Source organism: Mustela putorius, unplaced genomic scaffold, assembly GCF_011764305.1.
Source record: "Mustela putorius furo isolate JIRA1106 unplaced genomic scaffold, ASM1176430v1.1 tig00000145_pilon_pilon_pilon, whole genome shotgun sequence".
In the NCBI taxonomy this organism is placed as follows: Eukaryota; Metazoa; Chordata; class Mammalia; order Carnivora; family Mustelidae; genus Mustela; species Mustela putorius.
The window spans coordinates 41,211,624-41,232,365 of NW_025421294.1; the positions used below are offsets into that span (position 1 = coordinate 41,211,624).

At 44.0% G+C, this 20,742-nt stretch overlaps 1 protein-coding gene across 4 annotated transcripts in view; it reads right to left on the bottom strand.

The window, feature by feature from the left end:
• TENM2 (teneurin transmembrane protein 2) overlaps nt 1-20,742 on the bottom strand; it is a 1,128,378-nt gene that overhangs the window by 182,820 nt on the left and 924,816 nt on the right. For all 4 annotated transcript variants that reach the window (XM_045075622.1, XM_045075621.1, XM_045075624.1 and 1 more), the window contains one exon: nt 16,668-16,873. In XM_045075622.1, the coding sequence (XP_044931557.1) occupies nt 16,668-16,873 (206 nt within the window). The remainder of the gene's footprint in view (nt 1-16,667; nt 16,874-20,742) is intronic.

Sequence of the window (20,742 nt, forward strand, 5' to 3'; positions counted from 1 at the left end):
TCTGCTTGCTGAGGGTCGATGTGGACGGGAAAAACAATAAATGGTGACATTTCCCAGGGACGGCCTGCTGCTCCCGTGCCCCGTGCTGGCGGCATCCCTGGTCCCAGCTCAGATGTGGATTCTACCTCCCACGGCAAGGCGTACTCAGCAGGGGAGCAGCACATGTGAGCGAGGGCTGCTTGAAGCCACATTACCACAGGGTCTCGGGTCACATCCAGGGACGACTAGCACCAGCGGGGCACTCACGGGGGCCTGTTCATCTTCTGCCTCCAGCCAGGCTTGTGGCAAAGGGAGCCCGGCCGACTCCTCATTAAAGCTCAGCACACTTTCTTTTCTCTCCTTCAAAGAGGCTGACTGCTAAGGGGGGGTTGTGCAAGAATGAGAGCAGCAGGGCCGTGCTCCAGCGGGGGCTGGCTTCCCTTCGGGCGGCCTGCCTGCGCTGCTCGGGATGCCAGCTCGGGTCCGACGTAGAGCGTTCGAGTCACTGAACGAGAGGCCGCTAGGCCCAGCCGCGTGCACTGCTGGGACTGCTTGTCCACTAGCTAGGAGAACGGGCCCCTAGGTTCTGGACAGGACACGGCACCTGGATCTATAGATCACAACAAGGCGTTTTGCAAGACCCCACCGTAAGGACTGAGCAGACGGAAGACAGAGAGGACCCAAGCTCAGTTCCGAAAAATAAGGAAGGGGGTGGGTAGGACACACTTGCAAGGATGGAATCCCCGACTCTTCCATTCCACCTCCTCCTGCACAGCAGCGGGAAAAGTCATCATCAAAAATACGGAGCGTCTATTATTTTTCTGGGCACTTGTTATGTGCGAGGCATGAGGGCAAGTGCTAACATATGTTATCTCTTTCCATCCTCCCAGAAACCCGATTTGCATCCCCATTTCTCAGGAGAGAGTAATGGCTATGACAGAAGTAAAGTAACGTACCCAGGGCCCTTGACAGTAGTTGGTGGCCAAGCACAGACTTGAACTTGGATTTGTGTGAGTCTTAACGACTATGGGAGGTAGCTTCAAATTTCCCAAGAACCCGGCTGCCTCTGCAGGCAGATCCCATGGCTGGCCTGCTGTGTGAGTCTCCTAAGGATGCTGCTGAGCAGAGAAAGGGAAGGAAGGCAGAGCCCAGGGATGCTAGGGCCAGACTTAGAACCAGGCTGGACACCTAAGGACAGGGCGGTGTCCCACTGGAGTAGATGGAAAAGGGTGCCAGGAAGATGGGGATGGCTTTGCTAGCTGTTGGCCCTCCCTGGTCTAAAAACTCCCTTTGCCGCCTCCAAACTTCTCTGTTCTTGTATTTGGGCCACCCCATTCTTCTCTGTTCCTGACACTTGTCAAACTCATCCCAGCCTCAGGGGTCAGGCACGAGGTAGCCTCTCTGCCTGGCCTTCTCTTCCTCCTGATCTCACACCTGCCTGCTGCCTGTCAATCCTGCCTCTGCCTAAGCACGGCCAGTTCAGAGTGGACATCCCTGATTCCCGATTCAAATGCCTCGACCACGGCTTGTCTCTCTCCTCAGCAAAGACGCATCCCTCTCTAAAACCAGCACAATTTATTATCTTTTGATTGGTAGTCCATCTCTTTCTTCTTGGACACAAGCCTCTGCAGAGTGGGAGACTTGTCTGTTTCACTCAACACAGATCCAGTGCCTGGTATACAGCTAGGGCTCAGTAGAGGTCTTGACTGACAGAATGAAAACATTTCAGCTCAAGGGAAATGGTACTAGAGTAAAGTCTATACCAACATGGTGGGGTTTTGGTGACAGGACCCCTGAGAAGATGTAAACTCTGCAGGAAAGATTTTAGGAAATTTTAGTCAACACTGCCGTTTTGCAGTATTTTTGTTTGCTAACTGTCCAGATGACATCATGAGGGCACATTCAGTGAGGCCGGGCACTGTTCTAGGAGATTCACATGTACCACCTTATTGAGTGCTTCCAACAGTCCTACTGAATAGGACTTCTTGCCCCAATTTGCATATGCAGAAACTGAGGCACAGGGAGGTTACTTTACTGGCTCGGGATTGGTAAGTGGTAAAGCTGAGAGCTACATGTAGGGAGTCAGCTTCAGAGAGCATTCCGTTACCCCCACTGTGTTACAGGTTGCCCAGTGTGGCAGGGAGGTGGCCGGTACCTGGTGTTGACCAGCCTCGCTCGTCTGGAGGGAGCGCAAGGCATTATTCTCCTGTTCCCTGGGATGAAGAAAGTGTACTATGGGTCAAGGGCAGGAAGACCTTTGATGACACAATGGGCTCCCAAAGAAGACTGCAGAGCCTCTAGCAGAAGAAGTAGGGGTGTCAACAGAAAGGCATAAACAACTTGTTTCAATATTTGAATCCCATGTCTTTGGCCCACAGCATCGGTTTCGTCTCATGAAGTTGCTGTGCTAAGACAAAAATTAGGGTGTCTATGGGTTACAAAGTACCTGCCCATGTGTAACGAGATGGAACAAGTTTACTAATCTCTTTGGGGGAAACAGCCCTTTAACAAACTGTTCAGTGTAGAAAGTAAGAAACCAAGGAACAAGGGTGTGGGCGACAATATCCTCAAGAGACAAAGGAAGAATTCGGTTGGGTATGAGAAACGGAGCTAGCGGGAGGATAGGGAAAGGAGGTAGAACAATAAGGTGTTGGGGACTCCCCAGGCCACAGGGCAGCCTCTTCCTGTGACTCCCTCCTTATACACCCAAATCCAAGGAAAGAAGAAAATGAAGGGGAGATGTGGCCAAATTTCTTATGGAAACCAGCGAGGACAGTGAACACCATTCTTGGATGTCACAGGGCAGGCAAGTGAGGAATAAGCCACAGGAATTCAGAGTCATAGGCGGGTTCACAGGGTGCAGACACACTTAGCCAGGCATGGCTGGGCTAACATCTGGTTTCACCTGGAAGGCCTAAAGATCTCTAGACTGGGGTTCACAGAGGAGATCTGAAGCATAGCTCACAAACTTGTGCCTTGCCCAGGCCTTATGTTACAAAGGGAAATGAATGTAAAAATACCTGTGCATTCAATAGACACTGAGCACTGCCTATGTGCCTGGCCCTGCTCTGGACACTGGGGCTCCAACAGTGAGTCCTGTGGACAAGGTTCCAGCTCTCCAGGGGATGACATTGCCATGGGGGAAAAGAATGTCAGGGACTGATGAGAGCTTTGAACAAAACAGAAAGCAAATCAAATACAATCCAAATGCCCATCAACAAGTAATGGACAAACAAATTACAGTCTATCCATACAATTAGAAATCTACTCAGCAACAAAAGGAATGAGCCGCTGATACCACAATGTGGGTGAATCTCACAGATATTAGGCTGAGTGAGAGGTCAGAAACCAAAGAGCATAGGGTTCCCTGTTCATGAAACTCTAGAGAAGACAAATTTCATCTCTACAGAAAGAAAGCAGATCAGTGGTGGGCTCAGAGGAGGTAGGCATGGGGCACAGGGGGCTTCTGAGAGGTGGTAGTGTTCTAGATCACGACTCTGGTGGGGCTTACTCACACAGATAAGGTTTTCACCATGTGAGAATCAAACTGTACACTTAAAATGTGTATCTTGGGTGGCTTGTAAATTACACCTAAACTGATGTGAGATCAAGAAAGCAGGGTCTGTGATAAAGTATAAAGGAGTGTCCAGTTTCGAACTCCCTTGTTGGGAAAGGACTGAGGGCATGGTGTGTGGGCAGAGGCCTGGCAAAAGCAAGGAAGGAGCCATAGGATTACCTGGTGGAGAAACATTCCAGAAGGAGAGAATGGCCAATGCAAATGCTCTGAGACGGTGACTGGGACAACTGAGGAGAAAGCAGGAGGGACAGAGCAGGGGAGTGGAGGGAGTGAGGGGGAGATGGCTGGCTGGCCAGCGGGCAGAGGTTTGGTGACTGAATTGCCATCAGACATGTACTGAGCACCTATGACGGACAAGCACTGCTGTGTTGCCAGCAGGTAACCCTACAGTCTTTGCCCTTCCAGAACATTGCACATTTCAGAACAACTTCAGATTTCCCTTTTAGCATGATGGGAGGCTGGTGGAAGAGCAGAGAATGAGTGCTCTGACAGTTATAAAAGTTGAGACTAGAGCTTTCTTTGTAATAAGAAGAGAACTTCTCTTGGTGTGTTCACCATGCCTGGTTCCCACGAGGGCCCTCTTGGCTTGGCAGTGTTTTTGGTGGTTTGCTGGCTGAAGATAAGCAGATTAAGTGTTCTGCCAATTCTCCTTTCCCCTATGTATCAAGCCTAAAATGGTGGTTTTCAGGTTTCAAATGAGGATTTTTTGAATGTCTCTGGTATTGTGCTGGAGGTGGGGAGGGTGGGGGAGGTGGGGTGGGGTTGACATGAGGGGGTGGGGTGGGGGGAGGATAAAAATGAATATAAATGGATTAATTACCTAAAGAGATATGATGAGCATCTCAGCAGGCCTCCCATGTAGCTCTTCCAGAGTAGGTTGCCAAGGGAAACAGGGAAAATCCCTAAACAATGAGGCAAGGGCAGGGCAGAGACAATGCGCTCTCTGGTGGCTGGAGCTCCCTGGGATTTCTTGGAGGGGTCTTTTTTTTTTTAATATATTTTATTTATTTATTTGACAGACAGAGATCACAAGTAGGTAGAGAGGCAGGCAGAGAGAGAGGAGGAAGCAGGCTCCCCGCTGAGCAGAGAGCCTGACGCAGGGTTCAATCCCAGGACCTTGGGATCATGACCTGAGCCGAAGGCAGAGGCCTTCACCCACTGAGCCACCCAGGCGCCCCTCTTGGAGGGGTCTTAATGCCATGGTCCACCAGCCCCACAGGGCAGGACCAGCTCTGCCTTGTCCATTGCTGCAGTTCCTTGAGACACGACACATAGTAGGTGCTCAGCTAATATTGGTGGAATCCAATATTATGGCCTGCTGTTGGCAGAATGATGACTCTATTGGAAGACAGGATCTCCCTGGGAGACTGTTAAGCCTTTCATATGAAATTTTTGAGAACAGGGAGAAACAGTTGAAAACTTGAAGTCCTGATCTCCTCTTTCCAAGACCTTCTCTCAGTACCCATTCCCTCTCATAAGAGTGACTCTGAGCTTCGTGGTATGGGGCCACTTCTTCCTTTGATTTAACACGCATTCCTGGCTGGGCTGTGTACATGGCTGTAAGCATGCAACCACTCCACGCAGGGCCAAGCCTCAAAACCGCCAGAGGGGTCATCCTCCTCCGTCACTCCTGGTCTTGTAAGAGCCAGTACAGGGAGGAAATGCTATATCCTTGTTGGCAAGCAATGGTTAAAGAAAAGCGCAGCTTTTAAAAAGGGAACAATCATCATGGGAAGCTTCAACACAGCGCACACAATAAGGGATATCTTCCCTGTCTTTTGCTTGGAAAGATCTTCCATTCCCTTTCCTCTTCCTTTATCTGTTTGTCTAGCATCTCCTCCAGGAAGCTCTCCTCAAATCCCACACAGGTTATATCTGGTGGCCTATTTTTACGCTCTTAAACCTCCTGTACCCAACTCTTTAATAATCGTCATAGCTAACGTTTAATTAGTTATCGCACAAGGAGCAAGCACAAAGTCCATAAATACTATACAGCATTGGTTCAGGAAACATGCAAGAGAGGAGTGCTAGCAGGAGGCCTGCCGTCCACCCTCTCCCATCCCACGGGGAGCTGTGCTTGGACTGGACATGGCTGGATGCAAAGTGCATTGTGCCCCAGGAGAGGTGCCCTGACCCCCTGCTACCTCACATATTTACAGAATGATTGAGAGGGGGACAGGAATCACTTGGCCACATTGGAAGACCCTGATCTTTGCAGTCTTGCTTAAGGGCTGGAGGAGGACCAGCTAAAACTTAGTTTGCATGCCTGCGCTGGTTTCTGCCGGAAGCCTTACCATTCTCCCTGCAGACAACGAGGGTTGCTCAGGTACCTGTGAGTGAGCTGTAAGGGTTGTAGCTGTCAGACTGACTGACTGATGGATCTCCGTAGGGTGCTCACTATTTGCTAGGCATTATCTCATTTATACTCACAACAACCTGATGATGTATAGACCTCACTTCATGGCTGGTGAAACTGAATCTAGAGAGACTTGGCTATAAACATTCAGCTACTACAGAGCAGAGATAAGATTCAAGATTCAATAAAATTCAATTGGCCCAGAGCAGGCCAATTCCAGAATTGACACTCTGGAATGTGCGCCCGGTTGCACATCTCACAGCCCTCCCGATGTCATGCTGCCATTGTCACTCAACATGTCAGGTCTCCATCTCCTTAAAGTAGGGCCAATGCTTTTCATCTCTGTGTCCCCACTATAGGCATTCAATGAACATTTGTTGAATGCACGGATGGATTGATTTCATACTTTGTCTTCCCACAAGCTCATGCCCTGATCATGCTGTCTTTCGATCCAACCCTGGAGAGGGGTAGGTAGGAGGTATTGCTCTGAAGACCAAGTGAGCCACAGCGCAGAGGTCAAGTTCAGTGAAATTGATGAATACCTCAAGGCTATTCCGGTAGGTGCAAAACCTCTCCCACAAGGCCAGGAAAATGGAGGTTTTACTTCTCAGTGCCTTGCTGAGGTGATTTCTTATTTACCGCACATCCCCATCTAATGGTCTTTAGCCAACGGCTTGTCAAAAATGTCACATTTGGCTCCCCGCCCTCCCAAGATCAATAGGAGGGTCTTATGTGGGTTGGTTGTGAAAATGAATCAAATCCTTGAAGAGAAGGAGAGAACTGGGAATGTGTCCAGTCACAAAATGGCTTCTTAAGCACTGAAGAGGAACAGAATTCCAGGCACCAGGCAGCTTCTCTCAGGGCATGGTCTCAGTATTCCCAGGCAGCAGCAGCGTGACCTTGGGCAAGTTACTTTGGCCCTCTGAATCTCCACTCTCTAATCCCTACACCAGCGATAATAAAGGCACCTACCTCTGAGGGCCATTAGGAGTCGGGCCGGGCTCATGGTAAGCAATCACTGTCAGCTATTCTTATGCCTATTATTATTGTTATAAAAGCTTGACATACTATAAATCCTTTGTGCTAGCAATTCCACTCTTAAGAATTCATCATAAGGAAATTATTAAAAAAATACATGAACATAAACCTGCAAAGATGTTTTCTATAGTAGGATTATAATGCTGAAAAAGGGAGATTGGTTCCAAAAATTTTTAATCTTTAGAATGGACTATTTATGAAGCATTTGCGATGAGTTTACGGAAGAATATTCAGATATAGAAAGATGTTCCCTACCTATATTTATGTAAAGAATCAGGGTAGAAATTGCATGTATGGTATAATCCTATACTTGTAAAAACGATTGCTACATGTGAACAGAAAACTGTTGGGAAAACACACTAAAAATGTTTTCGATGTTTCCTAGCATCAACATATATTGTTTTTATAATGAGAAAAACACGAATAAAGGTTATCATTTAAAAAAATTGAAATTTGTATTGTTTGGGAGCTTGTGTTATAGATGCTTTAGAAAAACATGGTACAGTAGCTTCTATCATTCCTTTTTTCTTTTTTTTTTTTTTTAAATTTGTATGTACTGGCACAGTTCCAAGTGCCTAATAAAGATTACCTCATTTAAACCTCACAGCAGTGCTACGAATGTGTGGTATTACTGTCTCCATTTTATAGATGAGGAAATGGAGGCACAGAGAGGCTGAATGACTTGGCCAAGACCACGCAGCTTCGGAGTACTAGAGGTTGAAGTTCAAGACCAGGCAGTCTGGACTGGTCCATACATTTCTGCCCATGCTTATTTGTGTTGGGAACAGCGGCATCGGCATTCTGCAGAATGTTTACTGAAGCTTTATTTTTATCTGTTTATTTACATATTTTGAAAATTATATTTAAATCCCCAAACTGACTTGATATCTACAATAGGATCAATAATCTGAGCATATTTGGACTTAATAAAAGGCCACTTAAAATGAATGCCCTTAACAAATGGGAACAGAGGTAGGACTTTATCTTGAAGAATGAAGCTCTAATTAAGAACAAATTATTTTCATCTCAGACTTAGGAAAATTCAGGTTATATTAGGAACTACAGTCTAATTGTTCGAATGCACGTTTAGTTTTCATCCATACACAAAAATGCGACGGCAAACATTTCATTGTCTCTCAGCTGCATCGATTGCAAAACATATCCTGGTCTCGGGATGTCAAAGACGAGCATTATGTGCATCTCCAAATCGATGGAACACTTGAGAACAATGCAGCATCACTTGAGCTTGACTGGTGAACAGTCAAAAGGGATGCTTCTGTAAACACACTGGACGTCTCTGTCAGATGTCCTAGGACCTCTCTTGATGTTATTATAATCCTCCTCTCAGAAGGGCCGATTTCGTTACCTCGTTGTTACTTCTTACCGCTGTATATTTCTTTGCATTACCTCAGCAGGAGCCCTGTTTCTCAAGACTTCCTCTGGCACTTGAAGGCAGATCTTGGGCACCACTGTCACTGATTTAATGAAATTCTGGTCTGTGCAAGAGCTGTAACTGCAGTCCATCAGCGGTGGGGTTTACCTTGCACTGCGTGCAGGCAGCTCCTGGAAAAGAGTGCTGACCAGCGACGAGGAAAGAGAGGGGTCTCACTGCTCGGCCCTGGACGGACCAGCTTTGCTGCTCTGAATGCTGTGTCCATTCTTTCACGTGTAAAATGGAGCCGCTCCTCCTAGTGCCTACCTCACTGCATCATTGTGAGGATAAAATAATTCACGGGAAACAGTCCTGGCATGTTGAGCTCCCAGCTAATGCTGACTCTTATGACCATAAGTAGTGCTACATGGGGAGGGAGCTCCAAGAGGAGAACATTTTTGTAAGTGATCAGATGATTAATGGATATTTTTGTCTTATAACAACTTTTGTTTCCCTATGAAACATCCTTAACCTGAAAGGGGTTTCAATTAACATTTTCAAAGCCATTAATTTCTGTGAAGAGGTTGGAATACAATTTTTCTTGATATCTCTGAACATGGACTTGAACTTCTGTAACTCTCTTTTATTAGGAAGCTTATCGATCTGCAAGCAGTTTTCCTTGGTGTGTGTTTGCTCGGATAAAGTTGTATAAGCAAATGTCCTGGAGGATCCTGTTCCACCAAATGCCACATAGAGCAGAAATACAAGTTCGTGCCAGAATGTGACACCAGGAGTGCAATTTCAAATGGACATGTAAGATGTCTCATACAGGTTATATATGAGTATAGGTATATCTATATATCTCTGTATCATAGGTCTGTATCTATATTTGTATCTATATGTATCTATACACGTGCATGTGTGTGTGTGTGTGTGTGTGTGTGTGTGTGTATTTTAGTGAAGACAGTTTCAAAGCTAACTTTAAGATTAGGGTGCAACCTCTCTATTTCTGTATTTAAGGCAAGGGATGGAAATAGTTGTTGGGTATCTGAAGTGATTTAGTCTTGAAACAATTATTTCCTATCGCTCCTCTTTCAAGCTTGTGGATCAATTTAATTGAAGAGTAGTCAGAGCCGGTAAGGGAAATGATTAAAGAAAATACTGCTGTGATTTGCAACTACGTGTATGTGTGTGTGTGTGTGCGTGTGTGTGTATTCATTGTGATTTTTCTTAAAACGGTGCAAACAAAACAAAGTATATAAATAAATTGAATCTTGAAAGTGATATAAGATTATAGTCACCATCTATAGCCTCCTAATGCTTCTTTTACTCAAAATAGATTCAAGCTTGTCACAAATGCACTTTTCTTAAAGAGAGAGACATTATAAAAATTAAGAAAAGTATGAAGAATATGGTAGCAAATACCCATATTCGAACCACTCAAATGAATAAATGCTAACATTTTGTCATATTTATTTCCAATCTCTGTGTTTGTGTGCTGGGGATGGGGAAGGAGTTTGCTCTACTGTTAATATTTTATTATGGATAAAAGCAAGTGCTTTTGAATCTAATTCTTAGTCCTGTTCTTACCTACTCCAAGAGGTGACCACCATCATGAGTTTAGTCTCTCTCCCTGTGTCTCTATCTGCGTAGCTATATATAGTTTTTTTCTCAGTTACACATACAGTAAACATACATTTACCAAGATTAATGTTATAATAAATATGGATTTGAACTATACACTACATTTATGCTAATAAAATCATTGCTTTTATGCATTTTATTTATGGCGTTCTACATAAGATCTCACTTGAAGATAAAGGACTTTGCCTAGAAAATTTGCCAACTCCTAAATTACAGCGCCTCTGAGAGTCTATTCGGTCTAAAAACGTGACATGGGGCTGTCCTCTGTTATTCATCCCTGCCTTCCCAGTTTCCATCTTTCTTCCTGAGTTCCATGTTCTCAAACATGACCCTTCCTGAAAAACAACTGCAGTGGCCTCTCCTGTTCCCCCACCTCCCACCAGTGCCAGCTCTCTTGTAAAATCTCAAACATCCCTGGAGATTTCTCCAAGCTCTGCTTGGTGGCTGCCCAGGGGGGTGTCTGCTCCCCCAAGTGGCAGTTTCAGTTCTGGTTAGGATGCATCAGATAATCACAAGGGGCCTCCTGAGGAAGACCCTTCCAAAAGCACTTTCAGCACCATACGGAAGAAACCAAATCTCTCTTGGTTTCACAAAATCTTTCTCCATACTTCAAATTCTTTGGGAAAGGAATGGTCTGAAAAACATGCCTGTAAAAATATGCCTCCCTCCGAAAGGCAGATAAATCGCTATGTGACGCGCTATGCAAGCCGACAGTCGTACCCTGGAATGCCCTCTGAGTGAAGCGTACGGCTGTCCCAGAATGGGGGGAGTCTGGGATGAGCCCATCTGACGGGTCAGTGGGCACCATGAGGGCATGGAGATGGCAGCATGGGGGGTGAAGCAAGGTGCTCAGAGCACTCAGGGTCCCCGTGTCCCAGGGATCTGGCCAGTCCCAACTAGGACTGCAACAGTGTGCCATTTACGTACTTGGGCGAGAGAGAAGGGGACAAAGAAAAGTGAGAGTTCATTTTCAAAGAAGGCTCTGAATCAGAAAGGGGTAAGCCCCAGGGGGCAAAAGCTAACATCACTAATCACCATCTATAAATGTGCTTTAAAAAATGTCATTTAGGGGAATTCAGCTGATGAAGACAAATAGGAACGTGTGCTCAGCTCATTTTATCTTGGTCCACCCACGCTCCACCTCCCGGACTCGCGAGGATTTCCTATGATCCTGGAGCAGTTCGTGGTCTTTTATGCAGTTCTCTATTGTTTAATGTGTCTGGTGGCTGGTTTCGCTCTCATCCCACAGTCACATCTCAATGTAAAGCCCAGGGGGTCTTCGGCGTCTGCTTCATCTTACTGCCATACAATCCCTAGCATCTCCCTCTAAGAACCCCACGGGGGCTGCGAGCCCACCCTCTGCTCCTCAGTTGTCTCTGGAAGTCACTGGGCTCACGGCTCCATCAGTCTGAGTGATGAAATAGGCATTTTTAATATTTGCTAAACAGGACTGTGGAGAAGGTGAGTCTCAGCAGGGCTCCCAAGCGGTAAGAGCATCCTGTTGTCTCAGGTTAATCATGTACCTCATTTGCTGATTATTGACTGGTTCTCACAAAGGATTTTACTTGGCTTGACATATCAGTAGCAATCGGTGATGAACTGTCAAGCGCGCTTGCTCACCGCCTTAACCCCCCAAGACCCTGACTTGCAGCAGCAAGTCACTGAAATTTCCTTTGATGCCTGGCACCATAGCCAGGTCAGATTATTATTATTATTCAAGTCTGATTGGTTTCCTTTCTAGAAAGGGGGTTGAGCAAATCTGATCCAGTCTGTCCGATTTCAAATACGTGGCAAGATGCACTAGGCTTCCTCACACACCACCCTTGCTAAGAATTCGAACTGCGTGGCTGAGATTGGCTTATATTGGCTTTGTTCTGTTTTTTTTCTAGGTCTTAAAAAAGGCCATACAGGGTGTCAAAATGCTGCATTTAAAAGCCTATATAAATATTAACTACCTTTCAAGTAGACAAAGAAGAAACAAGGAAAACACTCAGTGTAAGGATTCAGGTAAATAAAATGGGCACTTATGCCCTGGGCTGGTAGTTAGGAACGTAGGGTGCGTTAAGTGGTGGAAACTTCCAGAGGGACAATTTGGTAATTCATACTAAGTCCTCAAGGGTTGACTTTCAGGAAAGAATTAAGGGTGTACACAAATACTAGCCACAAGGACAGGTATCTCAACATTTTATCGTGAAGTCAGTAGGGCTTCTCGTTGATTTATCTGGTACTCCACATCTCAGGGTCAACAGAAGATTGTATTTCCTGCTCCACTGAAGTTAGGATAGGACTTGCTTTGGTCCGTCGGACAAGGGCTTAAAAGACATGCGTCACTTCCAAGCAGAAGTATTCAGGGGTTGGTCCAGAATTCACCATCTTCTCCTTCCCTTGCTACAGGGAATGAGTATCTGCCTGACAGGGAAGGCCCCATAGGTCTGTGTCCTTGAACGAGGCTGACAATGCACCAATCTTCTTCAATCGATGCGAACGTGTGAAGCGGGGTTTCCCAATTTCAGCACTATTGACATTCTGGGAGGGGTAATTCTCTGTCGTGGAAGCTGTCCTATGCATGTTTAGCAGGGTCCCTAGGCTTGACCCACTAGTCACTAGAAGCAATTCTGTCCCCATGTGAAAAGCAAAAATATTCCCGAACATTGCTAAAAGCATCTGTGCTGGGGGCAAAATCACCCCTGGTAAATGAGAAATAGGTTTTGTTATTTTAAGCCACTTAGATTCTTAGTCCACCCACCCCTGCAAACTGATAGATTTTATTAAAGCAAAAATACATGTAAACATTTACCAAAAGGGGTTAAAATTGTGGCAGTTTTTGCTTCCTTTGGTTTCTCTGTCTTGAAATTTTTTTCTACAATGAAAATACAATTTGTTCTTCCATAAGAAGGCAAACACACTAGAAAATTAATTTTACTTTAAGAAGCTATATTTACATAATTGCTCATCTATATACAGTATTTGCTAGGACCACACGGAATTTCTTAGTACCATGAAACACTTGTATATGCTATCTTTATATTGTGCTTTAGTGGACAAAGTGTTTTCCCATTCTACATTTGATGTATTAGCGCGATTACAGCAGCATTGCGAGCCTGGTAACACAGGTAGACAAACTGAGGCTAAAAGATGTTAAGGGCTAAGTCTGAGGTCTCCTGGTTAATATGCAGCAGGGCCTCCATCCTACAATTGCCGTACTTTCTCCCCCATGCCCCGTTGCCTCTGTATTGCTATAAAAAACTACATTCAAAAAGTCTACTGGGACTCACTCTGATTCTTGAAAAATTTAAGCAGGTAAGAAAGGATTCTCCTCTGTATTTAATATCCTTGGACAATGATACTAAAACTTGTAGGCTCTTGGTCAAAGCATGATACTCCATAAAATTTAAGCATAGCTATTTCATGCAACACAGCCAATAGAATTTCATAACCATTCCCCTTCCTGTCTCTTTCTCTTGCTCTCTTTCCAGCTCAAATGAGTCACCTTGGCTAGACGGCCAATCCCCTAGAACTTATGTTCCTTGATAGGATATGCCAATAGAAATGAGAAATTCTATAACGGTACGAGATGTGAGTTAGTCACCTGTCTCTGCAAGGAGCTAAGCACCGTCTCCTCGAGGAAATGTAGCTCATCAAATGGACATGAATGCATGTAATGACAGTGACTGAATGTGAAAATGTGTAGGGAGTTGGTTTTTTCACTTTTTCTTTTTTTAAGAAGCGCCCCTATATTGTACCTGTCTTGTCCATTTCTAAGCATCTGCACAGTGTCTCGCTTACTTGACCCTCTAGTGCACGCTAAACTCCCAAATTGGCAGCTGGACTGAAACCCTCAGCGTACATCAGCCCATGCCTATTCATTTCCCTTCCCTTGAACTGTGATGAGGCTGTCCCTGGAGTGGAGCTATTTTGAGAGGACGACCGCTAGAACAATCACTAGCCTGGCAGGAGATGGACAGTGTGGTGTAGCCACAAAAGAAGAAAAGACATTGTCATTGAGGGTTTGAGTCCTGCAATGTCAGAACAGCAGGGAAACTGGGTAGAGTATGTTTCTGCTGCTGTCCACTATCACTCAGTTACAGGGAGTTACCTACTTGACTTGCCATGATCATTTGCTTTTCCATGATACTGGTTGTTCAGAGCATGCAAGGGAAGGGGGTTAGCAGTGCTTTGGAAGAGTGTCGGGAAAAAGCATTTTTCTCCAGCAAAGCTCCTTGCATCCAACTGGCTGAGAGAAAAGTTATTCTCAGTTGTGCCCAGAGGCATGTTCATATTTCCTTGAATAAGGCCAATAAGCAGATTTCACCACTGCAAGTCCTTCATTGTACTGTCGTAGAATCAGTGGAGCTTGAAGGTCAAGGACACCACCTCACAATTTGCATAACTTCCCAGAGCAGCACCCTGCTGCCTGGCCAGAAGTCACAGAAATAACACAGGGACTCCTCTCACCTGACCTCCTCTCTTTCTCTGGATGCAAAATCTCTTGGAAGAGCAGATGCAATTTTTGTATCAGGAGTTCTGCTTGGTTGGGGGCTATGTTAACTCATCTCTGAATAATCAGTGTCTGGACCAATGAATATTTTTCTGGAAGGATGGATGGATGGATGATTTATTGATTACCACTTCACATATTGGTCCCTATAGCCTGGGTGGTATATGGTAAAACAAAACAAAACAAACAGAAAACAGGCAAAGAGCCCCACAGCCCTCCTCTAGTCCTTTATACTGATTCTTCGATCCTTTCAGGTCATTACGTTGGAATTGCAAAGAAGTTTCATTTTGAGAGCCAACACTGGTACGTTGGTAGTGGCTGCTGCCCTGAAGTTTCTGTTGGAGGTACTGTGCGTTGAGCTCACTGAGGAAAAAGTGCAGCCATCGATTAGCAATGTCTGCCACAAGCCAAAGACAAAGAAATGGTGGCCTGATTCCTTCGCATTTGCCAATGGGTTTAGAGCTTTCAATTCTTTCAATTCAATTTTCTAGATGAATACCTTTCCAGCACATTTTAAAGTCAGCTTTGACTGGATATAATGAGTAGTCAAGGAAGTTTGCCTTCCACTAGGGTATTTTCCTAATGTACTTCTTTTGTACTTGCTGGATTTGAAAGTCAATGAGGCAGGAAAACCGTACTTGGTTTTTCTTGGGATATACAATTCTTTTTTTTTTTTTTTAAGATTTTATTTATTTATTTGAGAGAAAGACAGTGGAAGAGAGCATGAGAGGGGAGAAAGTCAGAGGGAGAAGCAGATTCTCCAAAGAGCAGGGAGCCTGATGTGGGACTCGATCCCAGGACTCTGGGATCATGATCTGAGCCGGAGGCAGTCGCTTAACCAACTGAGCCACCCAGGCGCCCGGGATATACAATTCTTATTGGAAAAGAAAACCAGGCTAGGTGGGTGTTAATCTATACCCAATGGTGTGTAGATAGTAAAATCGCTACCAGGACAAATTAAAGGATGGATGAGAGGGAAAACCAGGAAATCCATAATCTAATCCAATCTCTTCATTCCCAACACTGGGGATAATATCACTTTCACAGTGCCAAGGATATCCCAAGGAACTCAGTAGAGGAAGGAGGAGAAATCACAGAGAAACGGCTGAGTTTTGGTTACACAACTCTTCTTAGCTATACTGGGATATCTCCTACTGATATTTTAACAAATTAATCCAATAACTAGAATACCTGAAATGAAAATGCCCAAGGATTAACCTCCAAGCTGGTGAAGCTGACTTCACCAGGTAGAATGTCATTTTTTTTTTGAGATACCATTTATACAACATAAATTATCCATTTTATAATTCAGTAATTTTTTTTTAAAGATTTTATTTATTTATTTGACAGAGAGAAAGTACAAGTACACTGAGAGGCAGGCAGAGAGAGAGAGAAGGAAGCAGGCTCCCTGCTGAGCAGAGAGCCCAATGCGGGACTCGATCCCAGGACCCTGAGATCATGACCTGAGCTGAAGGCAGCGGCTTAACCCACTGAGCCACCCAGGCGCCCCTAATTCAGTAATTTTTAAAATATATTCACTGTGTTGTATAATCGTCACCACTGTCTAATTCCTGAGCATTTACATCACCCTTAAAAGAAATCCCATAACTACCAGCAGTCAGTGCCAATTCCCTCCTCCCTGCTCCCTGGCAATCCCTCATCTCCTTGCTGTCTCTGTGGGTTTGCCTATTCTGGACACTAAATGGAATCATACAGTTGGTGGTCTTTTGCATCTAGTACCATACTTTCAAGATTCATCCATGTTTTAATAGGTAACAACACTTCATTCCTTTTTATAGTTGAATGATACTTCGCTATATGCATAGGTCACATTTTGTTTATCCATTTATCAGTTCATGGACATTTGGGTTGTTTACACTTTTTAGCTATTAGGAATAATGTTGCTCCGAACACTCATGTATATGTTTTTATGAGAAAGAACATTTTCAGTTCTCTGTGTGTATATATCTAGAAGTAAAATTGCTGGTCACATGGTGATTCTAGGTGTGCCTTTCTGAAGAACTGTCAAACTCTTTTCTACAGCAACTGCACTGTTTTATGTTCTCACCAGCAATAGACCAATGTTTCAATTTTCCACATTCCTGCCAACACTTGTTATTGTCCAACTTTCAATTATAGCCATCCTAGTAGGTAGGGAGCAGGAATTTCTTTAAACTCATAGTTGCATCGAGCGTGATCATACCTGGGCATGAGATGGTGGAAGTCCCCTTCTTATGTAAACACCAAAGAGAGCATCTTTCCCAAGAGAGATGTTGAATTTTAAGAACTGGGGTTGACTGATGTGAATCTGTGATCTCCAGAACACGCCTGGGGGTACTTCTTGGGTCACCCGTCGGCCAACTTCTGCTTCACCACTGTCTATGCTGCTGTTTTTCAATGACCAGGGCACTGCAAAACAGGAAGTGACATCAAGTCAGTGACATTAGTACACGTTTGTTGGTTTTACATTTCTGTTTATTTGCATGCCAGGCATTGAAAAAAAAAATGCAGATGAAACTCGTGGCAAGTTCTTTGTTAAGTATAAACTCCTAACCCAGGGCATGTGAAATACTGGCACAATGCTTCCTAAACTTCTGTGATTGCTCTCTACTGATCAAATACAGTAGGAGCTGGAGTCTGGGAAGTCCATGTAAAGCTTCCAACAACCTCGAATAGTGCTGGAGTGTACAATTATCAGCAGGGGAGATGAGAATGATATTAACTTGGCACCAAATTTAATTTTTGTAGCCTTTAATTATTCTTCCCAGCCAGAAACAAGTCCAATATACTGACACTTTCATAAACGAAAAAAAAAAAAAAAAGGAAGCAACAGTGAACAAACATTGGCCCAAAGTAAGTAACAATAGAAAATAAGGACTGGATCTCAGACTAATGTAATATTGGGGGTAACTCCTTCCCTGGGAGGGATCTAAGTAACATGTGGAAATCAGACTTCTCTCATGGTGACAGCAATGCATCTCTGTTGCATTTGAAATCATCTATGTAGAAAATATTGGATGCCTTCAGAATTCTAAAAAAAGGAGTTGCAGAAATACCTATTTTTTTTAAAAAAAGATTTTATTTATTTATTTGACAGAGATCACAAGTAGGCAGAGAGGCAGGCAGAGAGAGAGGGGAAAGCAGGCTCCCTGCTGAGCAGAGAGCCCGATGCGGGGTTCCATCCCAGGACCATGAGATCATAACCTGAGCTGAAGGCAGAGGCTTTAACCCACTGAGCCACCCGGGAACCCCAGAAATACCTATTTTTAAAGAGGATTTCTTATTAACCACGAAGCAGCACCTTCTGCACTCCTGAGGGTGCTCTTATTTGCAAACACAGAATTAAGGAAAAGCTGGGAGTTAATGGTTGTCGCCCAAAGAAAGCAAGTTCATCTCTTGGGGCCTTATTTTCCTGATCCCTTAAATGGGAATAGAACCTAAGTGGAGCCTCGCTTTCTAATGACCATTTGTGATTTGTTCAGATGGAAATTCTGAAAGAAGTTCTGGGGGTCTTTTCACTTTGTAATCGATCACGCTGATGGCCTCATGGGTTGGAAGACTTCTTTAGCCTCATGGGCATAGGATGAGAATCAAGCTCCCTTCTGCATTCTGTAACAGATGGGCTTTTCTGAAAATATTTATCTATCTTTGGCTGCAATTCCATGCAAAAGGTTTGGACAGTCAGGAGAGGTCATGGGATTGCTGAAGGCTGGCACGAAGGGTTAGTGAAGCTGCCTGACTTTGCAACCCTCGTCTGTTACTATCTGGCCCCTGCATTAAGACAAGACTCCTAAATGACCTTGGTGCCACTTTCTCCATCTGTAAAATGGAGAGGAGAAATGTTTGGCTCTCTGAAGGTTTTCCATATCTAAATTATAAAAAAAAAAACACAGGATGATTTGAGGGTATGAAGTGGTTTTATTTTTTTCCTTCCTTTTGTTTTTGTTTTTTTTTTAAATAAGAGAAGGGATGATTCATTTTTATTTAGCTCAATAGCAGATCAAATAAAAAGTCAACAAGGGCTTAAAATAAAGCAGGAGAAACAATGATTTGGACTTTAAAAAGAAACTCTTGACCTTGAGAATAAAAAAAAACCAGGGCACGGGCTTCTAAAGGAAGTGTGGAAGCTTTCATCACATAATATCGTTAAGAAGAAACAAGTAAGTCCCAAATGGGTCAGACCTTTAGAATGCAGCTAGATGGTTTGCTTCTCAAACATGTTATGTGGGTAATGGACATGGAATACTTCTTTATGAGGGGAAGAATACTACACAGTATGGAAGAGCAGAGATTCTGGGCTGAGGTTGCCCTGGTTCAAATCCCGGCTTTGACACTTGCCAAGTGTCTCAGCTTTCTGGGCCTCAGTCCCCATGACTGTACTGTTGGGACACTTATTTATTTCACAGGGTTGTTATGAGGATTTAATGAGCTAATTCATGCAAAGCTCTAAATATAATTTTAGGTACAACATAAGTCCTAAATAAAAATTAGCTATCATTATTATTATTATCTGTAAGGCTCTCAGCCTAAACAGAATGTTGTTTATTTTGCTGAAATAATGACATGTCCGGGGGAAACACTTGTTATCATCCATTAATCAGAAGCTCTAATTATTATAATTTGGAAACTAATTTGTACTTAAAAATGCTGCTGTTGGCAGACTTGCCCCTCCCCCCACATTAAGGCCTTTTGGGGGAAGGGATATAATATAAGGACCTGGTAAGGAAGGGGTGTAATAGAAAAGACCCCTGGTGAAGAAAAATTTAGAGACCAAAAGTAACCCCAGCCATCATAGTGTGGCAACAAGTTAGAGAATTCATTTAAAATAAAAAAAGAATTTTAAAGAAATTATTCATCTTTAAACTTAATAAGACGGGCTTTCCTTCATGTCTGTTGGGCTTTCAGGGGTTGCTGGGTTAATGACAGGATATGAAAAAGAAGCAGGAAATCAGCACCCACGAGCCCGCTAATCTACTGCTGAAACCTTAACGGATTTTGATAATGTCAAGCCAAATGAGGATGCAGGAGATTCGCAAGGGAGCCAGCTGCCAGAGAGCAGTTGCTCTGGAGAAATTCAGACACAGAGCCTCAGGGGTCTGGTTCATATAGTAGTGGGATCCCCATTCTTTCACTAGACCCAACTTCAGGACATTGCCTTCGGTAGGAGCTGCAGTCAGCAGTGAGGACAGGCTGACTTTTCAGTATTCACACCTCCTCTAGGGTTTCATAGGCTCCCCTCCTTCACATCCCAGTCTCTAAAGTCCCATCCTGAAGCCAGAGAGGGCTGGGTTAAAATTCTGTCTCTGGTTCTTCCTTGCTGTGTGACCTCTAGCAATTTGCTTAACCTCTCTGGACCTCCTTTTTTTTTAAATTTTTTTTTGTAAAATGGAAATGATAAAAGTCAATGTCTTATAGGGTGAGAACAACAAATGGGAGTACACAAAGGAGGGCTTGTCCAGGGCCTAGCACATAATAATAGCAAAATAAACGCTAGTTAGTCCCATTTAATTAACTTAAAAAATGAAAAACTAGGAGGAAAAGCATGTGGCTTTCTTTGTTGAGTAAAGAATTTTCTAAAAGAAAGAAACATTGCATGGATATGTGATCTACATGTATGTATACACGCATATGTGTATATATACATGTTTATGTATCTGTGTTCCCATCAATCGAGAGAGAGAGTCGAATTCTTCTGACACAGACTTAATTATGGGAACGTGTGTAAAATTGGTGGTCTGGATCTATTCCCACTACTGATTTTTGGTGGGACTTTCCAGGAGCTGGTATGGCCACTTTATCAACTAGGTTACTTTATTGGTAAACCTGCTTTATTGAGGAGCACTGAAATTAAGGTCCTGCTCAGCCACACCTTCACACTGATGCCCCCCCCTTTTTTTTCACCTTGTCTTCACTCCTACCAACAGACAAATAGGCTCCTTTTCTCAGTATTCATAGCATCTACACTCAGCTGTACCTCAGGGTCTAGCACCTGCTGTTTGGTCCTCTAATGGATCTTGCATGCCTTCCTAAGTCCCTCATGTTAGACACTGTACTCCCTGTGGTCAGGCAGAGTTGCAAATGCATCTTTGGATTCTCTGGAGTTTGCACCTGGCAAACCATGGGTGATTTGAACTTGTTGAACTGAATCAAGTTTCACTTGTCCATCAGATGGGGCGTCTTAACATAATGCCTGCAACTGCTAGGTAAAACGGGAGCCTTAAGGAAGATTTGCTTTGAAAAATTGCATGTAAATTGACTCACCCCACACACACACACAA